At 36.8% G+C, this 18,111-nt stretch overlaps 1 protein-coding gene across 6 annotated transcripts in view; it reads right to left on the bottom strand.

Annotated features, from left to right (window-relative positions):
* Nucleotides 1-18,111, bottom strand: part of apba2b (amyloid beta (A4) precursor protein-binding, family A, member 2b) — a 79,258-nt gene that overhangs the window by 24,418 nt on the left and 36,729 nt on the right. For 4 of the 6 annotated variants that reach the window (XM_052561520.1, XM_052561523.1, XM_052561524.1 and 1 more), the window contains one exon: nt 1,477-2,697. In XM_052561520.1, the coding sequence (XP_052417480.1) occupies nt 1,477-2,655 (1,179 nt within the window). In that variant the 5' untranslated portion in view covers nt 2,656-2,697. The remainder of the gene's footprint in view (nt 1-1,476; nt 2,698-18,111) is intronic. The other 2 variants (XM_052561522.1, XM_052561525.1) reach the window with 2 other exon arrangements.

Genomic DNA, 18,111 nt, shown 5'->3' with positions numbered 1-18,111 from the left:
AATAACTAATAACACCCACACAATGTACCTGAGCGAGAATAATGGGAAGGAATCTAAAAAGCTTCTCAAGGTAATGTATTCTAGCTGGGTGGAATTTTGTTTATTCCTGAGCACTAACAAATGGCTGCACAAATCATCAGTAATGAAATTCATATTCGCGGATTTCAAGAAATTGCTTTTGATCAGGGTCCCCTTCATGTCTAGGTTACAATGAGACGGTGCCAATTTCTGCCAGATTACTTTCTTTCATCCTTTTCAACTTGCCGCTCAAACTGAGCACTTTCCCCTTGAAATGAGTGAGTAAATGGTAATAAGAGCCTATTCTCTATAACTTTTTTTTTAAACTACCCCAAAATTATGTAAAATACATTAAAGAAAACATTCTATGTCATCTCTAAATATCACATTCATCAGCATCAGCTCATAAGAGTATAAAATACTCCATCATTACTCACTGCTTAGCTGTCAGGTTTTTGAGGTTCTCTTTCAGGGCATAAACAAGCTCTAGTCCTGGTTACTCAAATGTCACTTGCATTTAAATGAGGGCCGTCAACATTGACATTAATATTTAATTATAATAATGAATATGCATATTTCAGAGAGCCCTTTGGGGATGATCTTTATTATTAGATTAAAATAAATAACATTTAATAGTACATATTTCTGACTGTTTAACTATTTAAAAGGAACAGAAGTCTGTCCAAGTTTGGCTGTCACTGTTTTCCTTTGGGGCTTGGAATAAGAACAAGAATTGAATTCATTATTCAGGAAGGATACATTAAACTGATAAAAAATAAACGTATAATGTTGCAAAAGATTTCTGTTACAAATAAACTTTGTTGTTTCTATTCAGAATTCTGAAAAAGAGTCGAATGGTTTCCACAAAAAGCAACACAACTGTTTTCAACACTGGTAATAATAAGAAATGTTTCTTGAGCACCAAATCAAAATATTCTCAATAAGATCACGTGACACTGAACACTTGGGTAATGCCTGCTAAAAACAGCCTTATCATGACAAGAATGAAGTATCATTTGAAATGTAGAAAGTGTTATTATAAAATATAAAATATACTTTACAATATTACTGTTTTCACTTTATTTTTTAACAAATTAATGCAGCCTTAGTAAGACTTTAGAAAAATCTTTCAAGCCCCAAACTTCTGAACAGTAGTGTGTATATCACAGACCAGATAGCTACACTTACAGTAACCCATTACATCCAAAGATGCTAGAGTACTCAGATCCAAAAAACAAAGATATATTTACTCTGTCATCTCCTTCTATAGAATATTAATACAGAATACACTGATACATAAGTCTAATACAAATGTCTAATGTATTGAGTTGATCCTATTGCTTTTATTTCATATTTTACTGAGCTGATTTAGTCTGTTTTCACCGAACACTGTATTTCCCCTTAGCAAGCTGCTACAGATACAGATCCATTTATAGCTTGCTATGCCAATCTGCCTACCTGCTCTCTCACCTGGTCCTGTGTCCATCTCTGTCTCTCCTCTGGTGTGTGAGGTCGTACCTTAAAGTTCCTCTGGAGCTCAGGATTGTGTCTGGCAGGGGGGATGTTGAGGGATTTGGGTCTGCCGTCATGACGGTGAGGCTGAGGGTATGAGGCAGGAGCAGGGGCGGATTCGGGTTTAGAGCGTGTCTCTGGCTGGAAGCCGCTCGGTGCTGGATCAGGCGGCAGTTCCTCTGGACTCTGATCAGTTCCGCTGCTAAGACTGCCCATACTCATGCTCATCTTAATCTCAGCTACTATCTGATCAATATCCTCCTCTGCCTCCTCTCCTGTCTCTCCGTCTGTGCCCTTATGCCTTCTGTACGGTGACATATGCTCAGAGTTTCCATTGTCCTCCGTGGTGTAGTAGTCACCTGCGTAACCAACTCTGTCTTGCCCGACCTGTGGCTCTTCCTCCTGATCAGGGCAGTAGCCCTCACTTCCTTCAACATCCTGCACTTCTTGATCTTCAGCAGGAGGTGGAATCTGTTCCTGATGGGGATCTGGATAGAGTTGTTGTTGTTGTTGTTGGGGGTGGTGATCGAGGACAGGTTCTGGTCTGCCATCATACAGCTGCTGGTCAGAGTCCTGCTCGAGAACTTCACAACGCACTTCTCCATCATCACCATGTGCATCGTCCTCTCCCTCCACCCATTCCTCAACCGCTTCCTGGCACTCATCTGTTTCTGGAGGTGGCTCCATGCGACCGTCCGGGTGTCCGTACTCAGGCTCATTACGGTCCATTCCCTCCAGGTAGCTGTCATCCTCAGGGCAATAGCGGATATAATACGTCACACCTTCATCCTCCTCTGGTAGGCCTTCATCGAAATCGTCCTCTTCTTCATCAGATGTATTGTTGACGTAGTCGGAGCTAGAGTCTCCATCCAGACTGTCCGGGTGCCTGTGGTAGTCTCTGTGGGCGTGGTCTGGAGTAGTGGGCGTGGCTGGTCGGCTGTCTGTCAAGTCTGCCTCCTCTTGGTTGGGGTAGGAGTGTTGGGATACCTCAGGGTCCTGGCGCTCTTCATACTCCTCCTCAGGGAGCTCAGGCTCGGGGTACGGGGCTGGGCAGGAGCGTGGAGCTGAAGCGTGAGGCTCTGTGGCCATGCTGCTGTTGGTCCCTGGCCTCTTCCTCTGAGCCATTGAGAACCGCTCACAGGCCGATCATCACTGGAAACCTCAATCCTGCCAAACAAAAACACATTGATAATTATGGCAACATTCATAAACAATTAGATATAAACAGTCAATTTAATAAATTAATGTTAACAACAAACCCTGACAAATGATACAGATTTCCCTAGTTTTAGCAATTAGCTTTACAATGTATTTGACCAACCAACATGAGTATATACATAAAGGAAGTGTTATTGTTGCTCATATAGTATAGCATGACAGAAACAATTCCAAGGCTGTGGGTTCAATTCCCAAGGAACACACTCATAAACACTGTGTAGAGAAAAAAAAATTGATGTCACTTTTAGACAATGTTTGTGCAAAATGCATACACTACCATATAAAAGTTAGGAGTTAGTTATAAAAAAAAAAAAAAAAAAAATATTTAGTAAAAGTGAAATATATATTTTATTTATAAATAAAATATTTATTATTTACATTATAAAAGTCTTTACTGTTTCAAATAAATGCTTTTCTTTGAACATCCTTTACCAAAGAATATGTTTTCAATAGATCAAAATAATAAATACATCTTGAGCCCCATATCAGCATATTAGAATGATTTCTCAAGGATCATGTGACACTAAAGACTAGAGTAATGGCTGCTGAAAGTTTAGCAAACAGTTAATTTAAATTGGTATAATTTCACAATATTAATAAACTCTGCAGACCCGGTACCGGGTCCGAAAATAACATGCCAGATGTTTGTGTCTCATTTGCATAGCCTTCCTTATATGGTATATGACCATAAATGGGTTCATTTGAAAGCTTAGAGTGTTTTCTTTACAAAGAATACCATTAATTGGGGTTTTATGATACATAAAGTAGTCAAATTAAGCTAAGAAATATATTTCCCCCCCCCATAAATTTCCATCTAACGATTGCGAATACGTTTTCATAAGAATGTGTATTTAAAATATTTTTCACAAAACAGTCAAGTCATATATCACAAGAAAGCTCTCATTCTCAGGAATCTGATGATGTAGATCATTTTATTGTGTGACAATCACAGATCGAATGATCTTCAACAGAATCGCGATGTAAAATTTCTCACCTCATTGCAAATTATTATTTATACATTTTGCACCGCTTCAGTCAGCCGCAAACAGCCACGCATACCTATATACTCGATATAATATTTTAGATTAGAATCTCTTCTTTCAAACAAGACCATTTTTACGTTTCTGCGTGCTTCCATTGCTGAGATATAAAGCGTTTTGTACAAGTGCGCAAAAGAGATCCAAGAGCTGTATGATTGACAAGATCTCTAACTCATATTGATGGGTCTAAAAGCCTTTCTTCTGCTATAGACATCTGATCTCTTTTGTGAAGCGCTATTTGTCCTAATAGCTGCCATTCACAAGTCGTTCCCTCCAATCGAAGGTGTGAATTCAGCACCGCGGGAGGGACAGGAACTGGACAGCGACTGCCCAGCCCTTTCCGCCCGTGTGACGCCAGAGAAGCGCTGGTCTCTGGGAAATCGAGTTTTTGGCTGCTTCTAAACAAAGGCCACGCGAGGCGAAACTACAAGCGGCCGAATCTCCGGATTTATAATGCATAATATTCATAAAACAAGTTATGGGTGGCCACCTTTGCCGTGGAGAGGTCAGGACGCGCATCTGGTAAGCCTATACGCGTGCTACTTGCCTTTTATACATATGATTCTTTATTCTGAGGCTTGGAAGCTCCGCTAGCAATAAGCTAATTTGTTTATTTTCAATATGGTACAGTATTTGACCGCATCTCAGTGAAGGTACAGTAAATAGTACAGTACTGGGGGAATAAACATAAATTAGTTTGTTGACGCTCTGAAGTTCGCTCTGAAGTTCGCGTGCAAGCTTCGGGGAGCTTATTAGCGCTGAATCAGAATCAAAACAAACAGACACGCTGATAAAACATCAAAATATTAAATATGAATGAGACAGGCGAGGTCTCCCAATCTTTACACGATGCAGAATAGACATAAATGAAATGATATGAAGCTGGAGATTGTGGATTCTATTTTAGATTTTGATAGACCAGATATTTTTTATAATTTTATGCATGTTGCTATTGTGTAATTTGACTTATTCTCTTTCAAAGACTGTTCAGAAAACACACACACAAAAAAAGCACATTGTATTGAGATGGTTCATCATATGTGAAACAAGATAAATAATACTATTTGTCACAAACAGAAGCTTTTTATGTAACTTCTGAGTGTTTTCTGTAAAATAATATACAGAGATCACATTATTCCATACTGCAAGTGTGCAAAAGATGACTTCATACTTATTTAGACTAAAATTTTATACAAAAATGGTATTATTCCTTCCTTCAGTTGGAATAGAATAACTTTAGCATAGATTAGGATAGAAAGAAATGTCTTTTTTCCTCTACTAGCTGACAAATGTTAGAAAAAAATGACATTGGTCTGAAGTTGCTAGGCCTTTCATTGCCTGAGCTATTCTATTTCAAACTTCAGGTTACACAAATAAAATAAAAAAGCGCCTTGTTTTTTTCCCTATTTATTATAACACAGACAGCATATATTGTCATTTTTATCAATTTCAACAGTGTTTTATGTAATTTCAAAGGGTTTCCTTTGAAATTATACCAAACTTTCTGAGCTTACACTGTAGCATTAGTATAGGCAGGCATTCAAAATTAGGTAGGAAAATGAAAAATCCCCAAAATAGCATTTGTGCTTAAGAGGAATGTTTTTACCAAATTTTGGATCAAATAAATGCAGCCTTGGTGAGCATAAGAGACTTCTTTTAAATAGTAGTGTGTATGTAGGTATAATTACAGTTTAGCACCTAGCATTTGGCCATAAGAGTCGTGCTTTACTGTCTGTGTCATTTACGATCAGATTAAAACAGAACACCATGTTTCCAAATGAAGTCCTCCGAGTTGTGCAACAGTCTAAAGAGAACACACACAGGTCTTGATGTGTGAGACTGAACATTTGAGCTGTAACACATCCACATATTCAAGCACTGTTGGGTGTATTGATCTCTGAGTGGAGGCACAATCTCTTCTCAGCTCTCAGTATCTAATCAGTTTCAGTCATCCAGTCTGACTGATGTTCATTCCGCTTCGCCTGCACCATCATTGAACCGCTCCAGCTGAGTCTGACATGATGTGAAGAACAACACCTGTTTTCTCAGACTTACCTTTCAAAGTCTCTAAAGCAGCCTAATTAAGTCATCAGCATAATAGCAATTCAAATATTTGGACCATTACACTGACATACAAATATATTTTCTTGGCTAAAATAAAACAGGAGTCTATTATGATTACTTTTATTCATAATTTTATTATTATTATTATTATGACATTTTGTAAAGAACATTTAGTATTTTTATTAATAAATAAATAAATAATAAATAATAAATATAAATATTATTTCCAGCAAATATGAAAAAAATGAAAATATTCTATCTTTATAAACCTTTACACAGGTGTGGGTTCAGTCAAATTTGTACATGTCCGTGTCCGTGTTCAATGTTTCTTATGAGGTTGAATTCTATTTGAATATATTTTAAAATGTAATTTATTCCTGTGATAGATGAATTTTTAGCAGCCATTACTGTAGTCTTCAGTAACACATAATACTTCAGAAATAATTTTAATATGCTGATTTGGCACTCAGTTGAGTTGTACTGCTAAATATTTTGATTCTAAGCATTAGATTAGATTCAAGATTCAACTTTATTGTCATTATGCAGAGTACAAGTACAGAGCTAATGAAATGCATTACTTGGTGAATATGAAGTTAAAAAGAACCGCAAATATTTGACGGAAATTGATGTAACTATGTACTAACCCTGAACCTACCCCTAAACCTAACCCTACCCCATGTAGTTACCTTGTATTACCAGAACCTTCTTAGAAAAATACACTGTAAGTGCATTAGTACACATACTGTAAAATAAAGTAAACCGACTCAACAATACATTTGTAGTGTTTGACAAATAAGATGATTTTATGGATGGAGCATGCAGGGAAAATGTTGGCAGTAAAAATGAAGAAAAAATAAATAAACCCAAGTCGGTCAGCCGAAGAGAAAACCCTTATTATCAAGTACTGAACATAGTATCAATAAATGTAATGTCTTTTGTAGAAAAATCTATTTCCACTGACTCTTAAACATAAGGATCTTGACATCTTAGGATCCACGGAAATGCTGGGATAAATCTCACCTTCCTAAATTGCAGTTTGAAAAGACGTGAGCATGACAGAAAGAATGGTCGAAGTTTTCTGTCTGAAGCTTGGAAGAGTAGGCAAGCCAAATTTTACTAACATAAAAAAGCAATTAGATGTCAAGTGTTCAGAGATAAATCATGACGAAAGCGGCTGTACAGAGGCTGCATAATCACACACAGAATGTAAAACTCAAATCAAACGTGTAATAGTGTTGGTGTAAATCTTGTTCGCCCTCTTACAGACACACACACGAACACAATGCCATGTTGCTGTCTCCGTCAGATGCCTGCAACAACAGCTTACGGAGAGACTTGTATTGCTGCTTTCCCTTTTGTTCATCCTTTCTCCCTGCCTTTAATTACGCCTTCCATCACCAGCCATTACAACAACTAATTATCTTTGTGCTTCTGCTCCTCCAATCTTACAGTGCTCTGAGCTTGTGTGTGTGACACTACATGACACTAGACTCATAGAACCTTTATGTGTCTACACAAATACTGCAGCTTTTAATGAAGCCTTGATTTTTTTGGTGCCTTCACACACTATAGCATATTTTACCCTTATTAAACTCATCATCTTAGTTAAACCCTATCCGACTGATAATTTTACTTTTTTTTTAAGAACTCACTGTTTTCTCCTCACCTGTTATTGATGAGCATATAGTGTTTTATGAAAAACCTCTGTCAGTCAATCCCAACCGACGCTCTGGTAACTAAAGGCAACAGTCTCCCAAAGGCACCCTTGACCTTTCACCTCATTGTTCAGTCGTAAACCACACCCAGGAATAATGTCTAGAACGTGGTTAACGAATTTATTGCACACACATAACGTACATACAGTATAATTTCCATTTACTGAAGCTGAATACATTACCATGCCAATGACCAGACTGTCAAGAAAGATGCACAAGAAATCAATCTCGTCTACCCAGGACAATCGGGATTCCATTCATTTATGCACATCATTTTTAATATGAAATATAAGGGCATTAAAGCAGCACAGTAGACAATATATTAAAATGAACTCAACCAAACTGTAAGCTTATTTGGTTTTTAAATATAAATCCAAAAAATATTTTAAAGTGCCCTTATTATGGGTAATGAAAGGTTCATATTCTGGTTTTGGGAGTCCCCAACAACAAGTTGACATGCATGCAAGGTCAAAAAACACTTTCATTGTCTTACAATATGCATTTATTTTTACCTTACTTTCTCAATGACTCCCAAACAATTTGCTAAATGATTTATTTTTCCAAACTTCTTCCTTTGCATGACGAGAGTCTGCAGTGATTGGTCCTAATGGTCTCAATTTCATGTCATCATGCCTGTAATGCCTGATAAACCAGTGTTTGTGAGTGCTGTGTTGCTTTGTGTACAGTAGGAAACTGCTATGTAACTGCTCCAAAAGTAACACCTAGTGGCAAAGAATCAATTTGCATTTTCATTCAGACCAACGCATTTTCATTGACGTCAACATGAAACATCTTGGGATTCAATTTAAAAACGACTCATTTTTAATGATTCAGAGTCGACTCTTTCTTCTGAGAGACAATAACTTTGTATAGGGTGCACTTTCAGATTTAATACTTTGCAGGATGTTTTCATTCACTTAGAGCTGTGTCACACACTGCATGAAAAGGTCCTTTTCAAAAATCCATAATAAAGGCACTTTAAATCCCTGAACTTAAAATGTTACTAAATAAAATAGCTGAGACAGTTGCTGAAAAACATAGCTCAACCCAAAATTCTGTCATCATTTACTCATGCTTGTGTGGCTTTTTTTCTTCCGTGGAACAGAAAAGAATGTTTTTGAAAGTCAGTGAGGTCCAAAACAGCCCCATTGAGATTAATTATATGAAAAACAGATTAAAAATAAATGATTTTACTAAATAATATACAGTATATTACAAAGATTTGTGTGTGTGTTGATACCACACACTTGGCAGTTCATGGCTCAGGCTTCATTTAGCATGGGAACAAAAACCCAGAACGTTTTTGTTAATTGGCCACGGAACTTTTTAATTGAAAATTGGTATAAAACTGCTGTGAACTCCTGCAGAGAACTTTACAACCTCCGATTATATCAGACATAACAAATGGCTGTAAAATGCATTTTAGTCCCATGCAAAAATTACAAGAGATGTGCAAACACATGGAGTAAACTTAAAAAGACTAAAATGCAAAAATATATACCAAATAGAATGGCATAATGAGGTCAAGACTATTGCATAAATATTACATTTGTAATATTTATACATACTGTGCAGTATGCAGTATACTCAAATCCTTTTTCCCACTGTATTTTCTGCTCTCTATAGCATTTTGAATGCTCTTCACATAGACCACTGGTTAGACTCAACGAATAGATCTCATCCCACAGTTTCAGTAAAAGTCTGTATTATATAGCTGAACACTGCTATAATGCATTCCATTGTAGTTGTGTACCTAAAACCTAATATAAAAATATGAAGATGCTGGAATTTTACAGTCATTTAAACTGAAAACACTGTTACAAATATAAATCCACTGCTAGAGAAAACAAGCTATGCAATCAGACGTTTTATTCAGAATCTTGCATTTTCTGAGATTGTGACAAACAGTCCTGGTGTGCCTTGCACTAAATTGCATCACATGACCCAAACACGGTTTCATTAGGCATTACAATGATTAAAACCTTGAAATAACTACAGAAAATCTAGAATCAATATGTGAAGATTGCTTGTCTGAGATGTTTTGGGAAGATGCATTCATTTATTGGTTTTCCCGGAAGCTAGTGACCTACTATGCTGCATCAGTATGATGCATGATTTCAATTTAACAGCCACCGAAGCCATGCATTTTCTGTAGGGGAAAAAGCCTTACAGCACAAGCATTCTTTCATGCTCAAAAAATACCAGTCAAAAGTTTGAGTTACACTGCAGAGTTCCTCCTAGAATTAATGTTTTTAAGAATCCATATTAAGTGAATCCTTCTAATGTTTTACCACCAATTTTCATTAGTTTCATAATGTTTATACAGTGTCATAAATAGGCTTTTAAACATTGAGCAGTGCCTCAAAATGCATGGAACCTAGACTCCAATAAGGGATTTGTGCCAAGCAAAACAGCCAAATTTGCAAGATTTGCAGACTAGCAACATTCTGTTCCATTTTCAATGAGCAGCAGTAAAGACCAGATACATTTGGTTACAAAACAGGAGGGGGCTAAACAAGCCTACACACTGTGCTAATTATTTCCTGGAGACTTCCCAAACATCTCCAGCTTTAACTTGAGGTAATGTGACTGTTAGTCTGGTTTATGTGCTGCTGTACTGACTTACACACTCTGGAGGATAATTACGTGGATTCAGCTGACACACTGGCAATGTGAAAATTGGGTTTCACAGCTGGACATATATGATTGTGTAACAAGACAGATATGTGATAAGAGTTCCAATAAATAAACCATTTGCATTTTATCTTATTTTGCATGGAATATCCCTGTTGGAGACGCATTAACAATGAGTTTAACTTGTATTCTGAAGCATTTGAAATAACCCTGATGATGCAACACAATGGTAAAAACAAAGGTGCTCTGGTAATTCTAGAACGTGATTTGCTGGATTTCTTGGCTAATGACAGTGTAGATGAGAAGGTTACTTCAGGGGTCCTCATTACTGAAATCATAGAAGCAGAGGGAACTCTGGGTGAAGTCCAAAGGGGCAAACACAGACCAACATTAATCTGTTCTTGTCCTTGGCAGTGTGAGCTACAGAATTGAATTTCATGGACTAAGGTGTTTAAGTAAGCGGAGAGAGTTACAGTGATGCTGTGGTACTGAGGAAAGTGTCTGGTGTGCACTCAGAATGGGAGACATGATCACCTAATTGTCCCCAATTTGGTTAAGACAGGTGTAATCAAAATTTAATTAAAAAATACAAAATAGGCGTCTTTGTTTTTGGGATGATTTTTCAAGAGGTCATACTACTGTCCAAAATGTTTATTGTTGCATAGTTTATGCTATGTTTTACATCGTAGAGAATATACAGTATATAATGTGTAGTATGTAATATGCATCCTGATCATATATATTTAAAAAAGAGGTTTACCTTTAACATATTAAAGACACTTATGCCCATTTATTATGCTGCACTTTTAATAATCCTGCTCAGTATTGTAAGCAACTCATTAGTTCTCTCACCATACATATTTTTCAAGTTTTGAAGTTTCCATTTTTTATTATTATTATTTTTTTCTATTGCTTGACTTTCCAGCTTTAACTGCTTTATTTTGGAGAAGCACAGATGTACATATATATATATATATATATATATATATATAATATCTCTATATATGGAATATTATACCTATATAAATCTCTCTATATAAATCTATATATGAAATGTTATTTTATGTCTGGAATTCTTTTATATAAAGGAAAATATTTATATATTTTACATCTTTGTAATGGTAAAGCTGAATTTTCAGCAGCTATTACTCCCATTTCCTATTGCTATTTGTGTCTAATATTTTTGTGGAAACTATAATACATTTTTTAGGATTCTATACTAATTAGAAAGTTCAAAAGACCAGCATTTATCTGACACAGACACTATGGTTTCACTTTCTTTGCAGCTGTCTATTCACACCATTAAAAAAAGGAATAAGGACAGAAGCTACACATTGGTGAGCATAGGACAGACTGTGAAAGAGTCCATTTGAAACTCAGAGGTGAGATCCTCCAGTTCCTCCTGCAAGTCTTGGCATTTTGCAGGCACTTCACTTCCGGCGGTGTATTCCAGTGTGAGAACGGAGGAGTGATGCCTGGCACAGCCATAGTGGTTTGCTGCCTCCTGTAAACAGGCTTATTTATTCCTGAAATGAGCTACAGCTTTAACTCACAGTGGGACACTTTTCTTGTTTCCTTGACAAATGTCTCCACTCTTTCACTTAACGGAAATGAGCGAGGAGATGAGAGAATTGAATTTCTCCTTGCCATCCTTACGATGAAGAGATGTGAGGCTATGCAACCTTCACTGCTGTCTTTAAGACACAACAACAGTTGTTCCTTATCTATAAAACACGGTCATTGTTTAAACATCACAGTTTAACACATCTCTCTAGCTATCTGCTGTATACAAAGCACACACATTAACCGCTTATCATTGAGAAAAGATTAAGAAATGCAATGAAATGTGTTTGTGAGCATCTCCTCAAGAAAGCTGAACATAAACAGCAGTGAATCCAGCATCAGTGAGGCCTAATCCTCTTTACTCTTTTAGTTCTCTGGTTAGCCAATGGGATGCTTATGGCTTTTAATGACTTGCTTTATCAAGCGTGGCTTAGCCATTAAAGATGTGAAAGAAAGTCAGCCAGAAAAATTAGACTTGTGCCGAATAAATTCATGCTACACTTCATTTCTGAAGAGTCTGTTCAAGGAATGAGTCGAAGAGCCACACTATTTGGCATATGCAGTGCCATCACATGAACAAAAAAACTGTATATATATATATATATATTCAACAGCCGTTAGAAAGCAAAATAAATTACATTTTGTCTGCTTTTGTGTTCCTAATCCCTATACCCGGGGAAAGTTATATGATTATGGTAAATAATAAATGGTAATAATTGTAAATGAGCTCCTTAAGTTAACCTCCAACTTGTCTTAAATGCCCAAAGGTAACCTTTTTAAAGAATGTATTGGGTTGTTTCAGAAAATGCCCATATAATCAGATAGCACCAAAGCCTGCTCTTACGAACTCATAAACTTCATAAAAATTTCTTAAGAATTTCTCAACTGAAGAATATTAACAACAACTTTTAGAATTTATCTTATGAAATGTCTTTTCTTTTTGTGAATCCAGCCCCAGTGGTGTTGTCCAAGTACTTCTCAGAGAAAGATATTAGTGTAATGAGGGTGAACTTATCTAATCGTTTTATATAACAACCAGGGTTGGTAATTTAACGCGTTAATTAGATTAAATAATTATGGAGAAAAATATCGCGTTAAAATTATTAACGCATTTAACGCACTTGCCCTGTGCCAGACCTTCGTGGATCATCTGTCATTTCATACAGTCAATTGATGACTAAAATGAGGCAGGGCCAGTACCGCTGCTTGCTATATGCAGAGTAAGCAGTTTGCATAGGCCACCAGCTCCCAGGGGGGCTGCTCAAAAAAAAGACAGTATACAGACGAAGTACACGTGATGCGCCATTCCCGCTTACTGCAATGACCATATCTGATGCCCTAACACACTGATGCCAAAAAAAACAAACAAAAAAAAAGTACCATTGTAGCATTGGCAACTACAAATGAACCCTAGCTTTGATACTTTAAATCATTTCAAATAATAATTTACGAAGTAATTCAGATTTTTTGTGGTAATAAAACAGACCTAAGCGAACAACAACCTTTAAAATGCCATAAAATGCATTATATAAAAACTATGAGGCAATAATGATTAGATAATTAATAATAATCATATGGTTTTACTGAATAACACTGTTAAAATACATAATGTAATACAAAATAAACTATGTATGTACATTACATAGGCTATTATTACAAATGCCTGAAAAGGGCACTTAATTGCTGTTGTAACAGGATGATCAAATCCTTGTTTAATATTGACCAAACATTTAATGCAAATATCCACTTAATCTTTATTTTTGGCCACCTTTTTGCAATAGAAATTCTAGCCTCTATAATTTCTTCAACAAAAACATGTGGACATCACAACCCTTACAAAAAGGGTTTGGGGAGGGGGCACAACAATACAGTTCTACTTGATCACCGTTTTCCACTTTTTATGTAATTCGTAGTGAGAAATTAATATTATTTTAGAGTATAATTTCATTAAAAAAATTATAATAATAAAACAAAGAAAATAAATTATTAAAGTTATAGTTCACCCAATCAAAAATGACAATTCTGTCATCATTTACTCACATGGTCCAAAAGAGTATATGTAATACATTTTATCAAACAAAATATTTCTTGCTGAACCTACTTTTTGTAATGCCTGTTTTGATGCTTTACACAACAATGACTTTAAATTATCTTTTCAGAGTAATTTCTCATTAATTAATCACCACAAAATGTAATTAATTAGAGTAAAACATTTTATTGCTTACCAGCCCTAATAAGAGCACATCTTTTTCTAAGAAAAAGTGAAAGATTATAGTGTAACACAAAGGTTAGAACAAAGAAAACTGTTAAAAGCAAGACATGCAGGACCCTCTGTGAACATACTGATAGAGGAACTTCCTCTTGTCAAGAGAATAGACAGAAATCCCACTGTGCAGCCACTCTTGCTAACGGTATTCTGAATAAAAGTCAGAATAGGAAAAGTCATGTAGGAAACCGAGGCGCAGCGTGTGTGAACCTTATGCATTGGAACTGTCTGAATCACCTTTATTACAGCTCACCTTGTCCTCCACTCCCAAATGCTTTCATTTCTCATTTTCAGCTGCAAGTTTGGTCAGTCAAGACTTCCGTTTCACCTCCTTCTCTCAGAGGCTGAGTGAAAGAGAACTGGTGCACAAAATGCATGAATATAGAGATCATAATAACACCCTGACTGAGAGGATAGCTTTACAATGTATCTTCCTCCTGTCTGTTCATCAACCATTATTAAAACTTAATTCACCCAGCATGTACTTTTAATCTGTTGGCCCTTTATAAGACATGAGGGTTCAGTCATGTCCAAAGGCACACATCATGGTTGTTATGATTTATAGGTAACATTGAGTTTACTTCCTTTTTTATCTGTAGAATATTGTTGGACTTTGTACTTCATCTTTCATAAATGAAACTTGAATCTGTGATGAATTTTGAAGACAAACATTAGAGGAGATATTGGAAACTCCTCCCTGCAGAGCAGCACTCTGGGGTTTTGCTTTGTGCTTCAGTATTCTGACTCTCCTTGTGAGGAGAAAGCACCGTTCTCTCATTGAGATTCTAGGTGAGTGTTCGTCTGTCTCCCGATCTCACTGCAGGGAGGGGAGTGCTTATTTCCTGGACTAACAGTACCCCAAACCTCCTCCAAGGCCAGACCACCAGACCAGCCCCCTCTCCAAATCACCACGGCAACACTCTTTTGTTGGAGAGCACCGCCAGCATTCATAGCCCTGAATAATTGCTAACTGGTGGGCATCACGGTGGAGGGTCAAACAAGATCCAAATGCATTTCAACAGTGTGCAGTGTGAGAAAGACATTGCTTGATATTCTAGAGTTTTAAAGGAATAGATCGCTTAACAATATTTTTCATCCTCATGTTGTTCCAAACCTGTGTGTTTTCTACAGTCCAACAGGTCATTTAGAGTGAGAAATAGATCATGTATCATATGGACTTCTTTTATGGTTCCTCTTTTGTGTTCCAGAGAAAACAATAACATATGTATTGTGTTACTCTGGTGAACACACATCGAATACTGACACATAAGAGAAGAAATTGTTGCATAAAGTCTTTCTTTTTTTTGCACAAAAAAATATTAAGGTTGTATTATGATGTCACATGCACTATTTAACAATTTCCTTACATTTTTCTGGGCCTAGAAAGTGTCAGTTGTATTGCTGTCTATGAAGGGTCAGAAAGCTGTATATGCATTAGTAATTAAAGGTAAATTAACAATTTAATAGCTCAGAATTAGAAAATAACAAGCATTTCAATATTCTATTATTATGAATAAATGGCAAAAAATCTTCAAAAAGAGAATATGCATCAATAGAAGAATGATTCAAACTGAAATGGGTTAGTCTGATTATACATTTTTTAAATGTATTTCCTAGTTAATGGGGACTTAGTTACACTAAAATAGTTCATAATTATGAACATAATGTGATTTCAGTCTTCTTCTATTATTCTAAATAAAAGTAAAAACATAATAATACATGCATGAACAGGGAGAACATGTTTAAGGAAGATTCAGGTGGAAATGGGTTAGCGTGTTATAATTAAGCCCCCCAAGGGGAATGTGTTAATGAAACAGCTGTGTGAATGGGTTGAGCTAAACCACACTCACTTTCGTGCCCTCTCTCTTGCTCCCTCTGTATCTGTCCTCTCTGAAAGCCCACAAGCAAAGCACCTGCTAGTAATTGTCCTTACACATGCCTGCTGGTGCTGGCAGCAATAACTGTTTAAATGTTCACACCAAGAAGTCACATCAACTTGATGAAAATTCAGACAACTGTATAAAAGCAGTTACAACATAAACTGTTGAAGAAATTAGTTTAAAAAAAAATGTCTAACCCTAATAAACTAATTAATAATGATAATGATGTTCAAGAATTTAAAAAGAAATGTACTTAAAAGCAATTCTCTGATCTGAGAAGAAAGTAAGAGAGATCCTGAGAAAGAAAATCAGACTACTCAGATTAATTAAACATCCAGGCAGAAGCCTCAATACATGACAGACCAAGGCAGCTCATTCAGTCTTCATCCTTTTACATTGTCTTCCAAATCATATAGCTAAGATAACCGCACCCCTAATAAAACACAGAAAATCTCTTTCTATCGTGATTATGTGAGCTGTTGCTGCCTTACACACCTGTATGTACTCTCTATTCTTTCTACTTTACATTCAAAACTAGAAAAACTTAATTTCATTGTAATGTTTTGTGTAAAAGCGATAGCTCGCCTAAATAACATTTACTCACCCTCCTGTTGTTCCAAACCTGTATGACTTTTTTTCTTCTGTGGATGTCGTTCCAAAAAAGTATTTTTCCCCACCCAACACAATGAGTCAGTGGGGTCCAATGTTGTTCAGACCCTTCTGAGTTTGAAAGTATCATCTTTTCTGTTCAGCCGGAGAAAGAAAGTCATACAGGTTTGGAGCGACATGAGGATCAGAAAATGATGACAGCATTTTAGTTTTCAGGTGAACCTTTTAGCTCAGCAGGAGCTGCGGTGCAGAGCACATAACAGCTGCTTACATGGCAAACACTTAACACTGTGTCAAGTACACACAGGAGGGAGAAAATTATGCAGAACTGAAGAATGCATTTGAATATAAAGATGTGTTGTATACAACATAGATAGAACCATATTAAATTGTCCATCCACTTATTACCCATACTGCAGAGAGACTCTGGGTAAACATGTTTACATGGTTGTAAGTGAATTCTTTCTGTTTCCATTATAACATCTTCCTATTTCTAGCATGCAAAGTGAACACCTGCCCACACAATCCAGACTTAGCACTTGGTGTGAGGAGTGGATCATAATCCACCAACCACCCAGAACTCCTTAAAGCTATACAGAGTCATTCTAAAAACCCTCATAACGCATTGGCAACAGCCTACGAACCACTCACAACATCCACAAGGCAAGAAGATTTGACAGTAGTGTTTCAGCTCACATAAACACATAGACACACGTTCTCTTCCCCATAACGCAGACAAGCAGCACAGCTCACAGATGGTATGGGAAACATTGGATATTGAGTTGTGTGTTTCTCTCTTTGAACACCTGCTGAGGGTCTGGCTCAGTCACTTATCAGTAAAACTGACCAGCGAGCAACAATACCGGCTGGTCCAGCGCCGTCCGCACTACCTTCAGTGCCATGCCCTCGAGCAAAGCACAGGGGGAGGCCACAGATGGCCTCCAATAGGACGTGAATAGAGAATCCGAGAGCAAATGAAAAGAGGAAAAGAGTGGAAGGCCATGTTGGCAGGGAATGGTAGTGCTGCTTGAGTATGTGAGTGAGTCAGTGAGTGAACTGGGACGTTTCACTGTTTGTATCACTCTGCTTGCCTGTGTTCACAGCATTACAGAGTATGTGAGTTTTGCTTGGAGCGAAATGCATATTATTTGAAAGTCACTGCATTGTTTTTCAGTTCTCTCACCATTGAACAGGGAACAGGACAAGGGAGAACTCAAAGTGGAGTAGAGCTATGTGAAAATCACGCACCTGATGGAATTTACTGCTGATTAGAGAACCGGCTTTACTGACGAGATGCGCATTAACAATCGGACAATCGTGATCCCCAATTTCTAATTATGCAGTTCATTGTGTTGTTTCTCAGCATCAAAGGAAATGAAAACGAAAAGTCACAAAATACAAATGAATCAAACAAAATCGACTCGGAAGAGACGTAGATGAATGCACACACGTCGCATGATCCACAAATGCACATTTCAATCCCTACATGCACAAATTATGATAATTTAATACAAACTATAACAATTGTATATGTCTCTATTTGTAAAAAAATGCTGTACATTCATGTAATTCTTAACTCTGCAGACACCGAT

This window comes from Carassius gibelio, chromosome B7 (genome assembly GCF_023724105.1).
Source record: "Carassius gibelio isolate Cgi1373 ecotype wild population from Czech Republic chromosome B7, carGib1.2-hapl.c, whole genome shotgun sequence".
Lineage (NCBI taxonomy): Eukaryota > Metazoa > Chordata > Actinopteri > Cypriniformes > Cyprinidae > Carassius > Carassius gibelio.
Note: the sequence above shows the minus strand (reverse complement) of the source record. Positions and strands in the feature narration are given on the sequence as shown.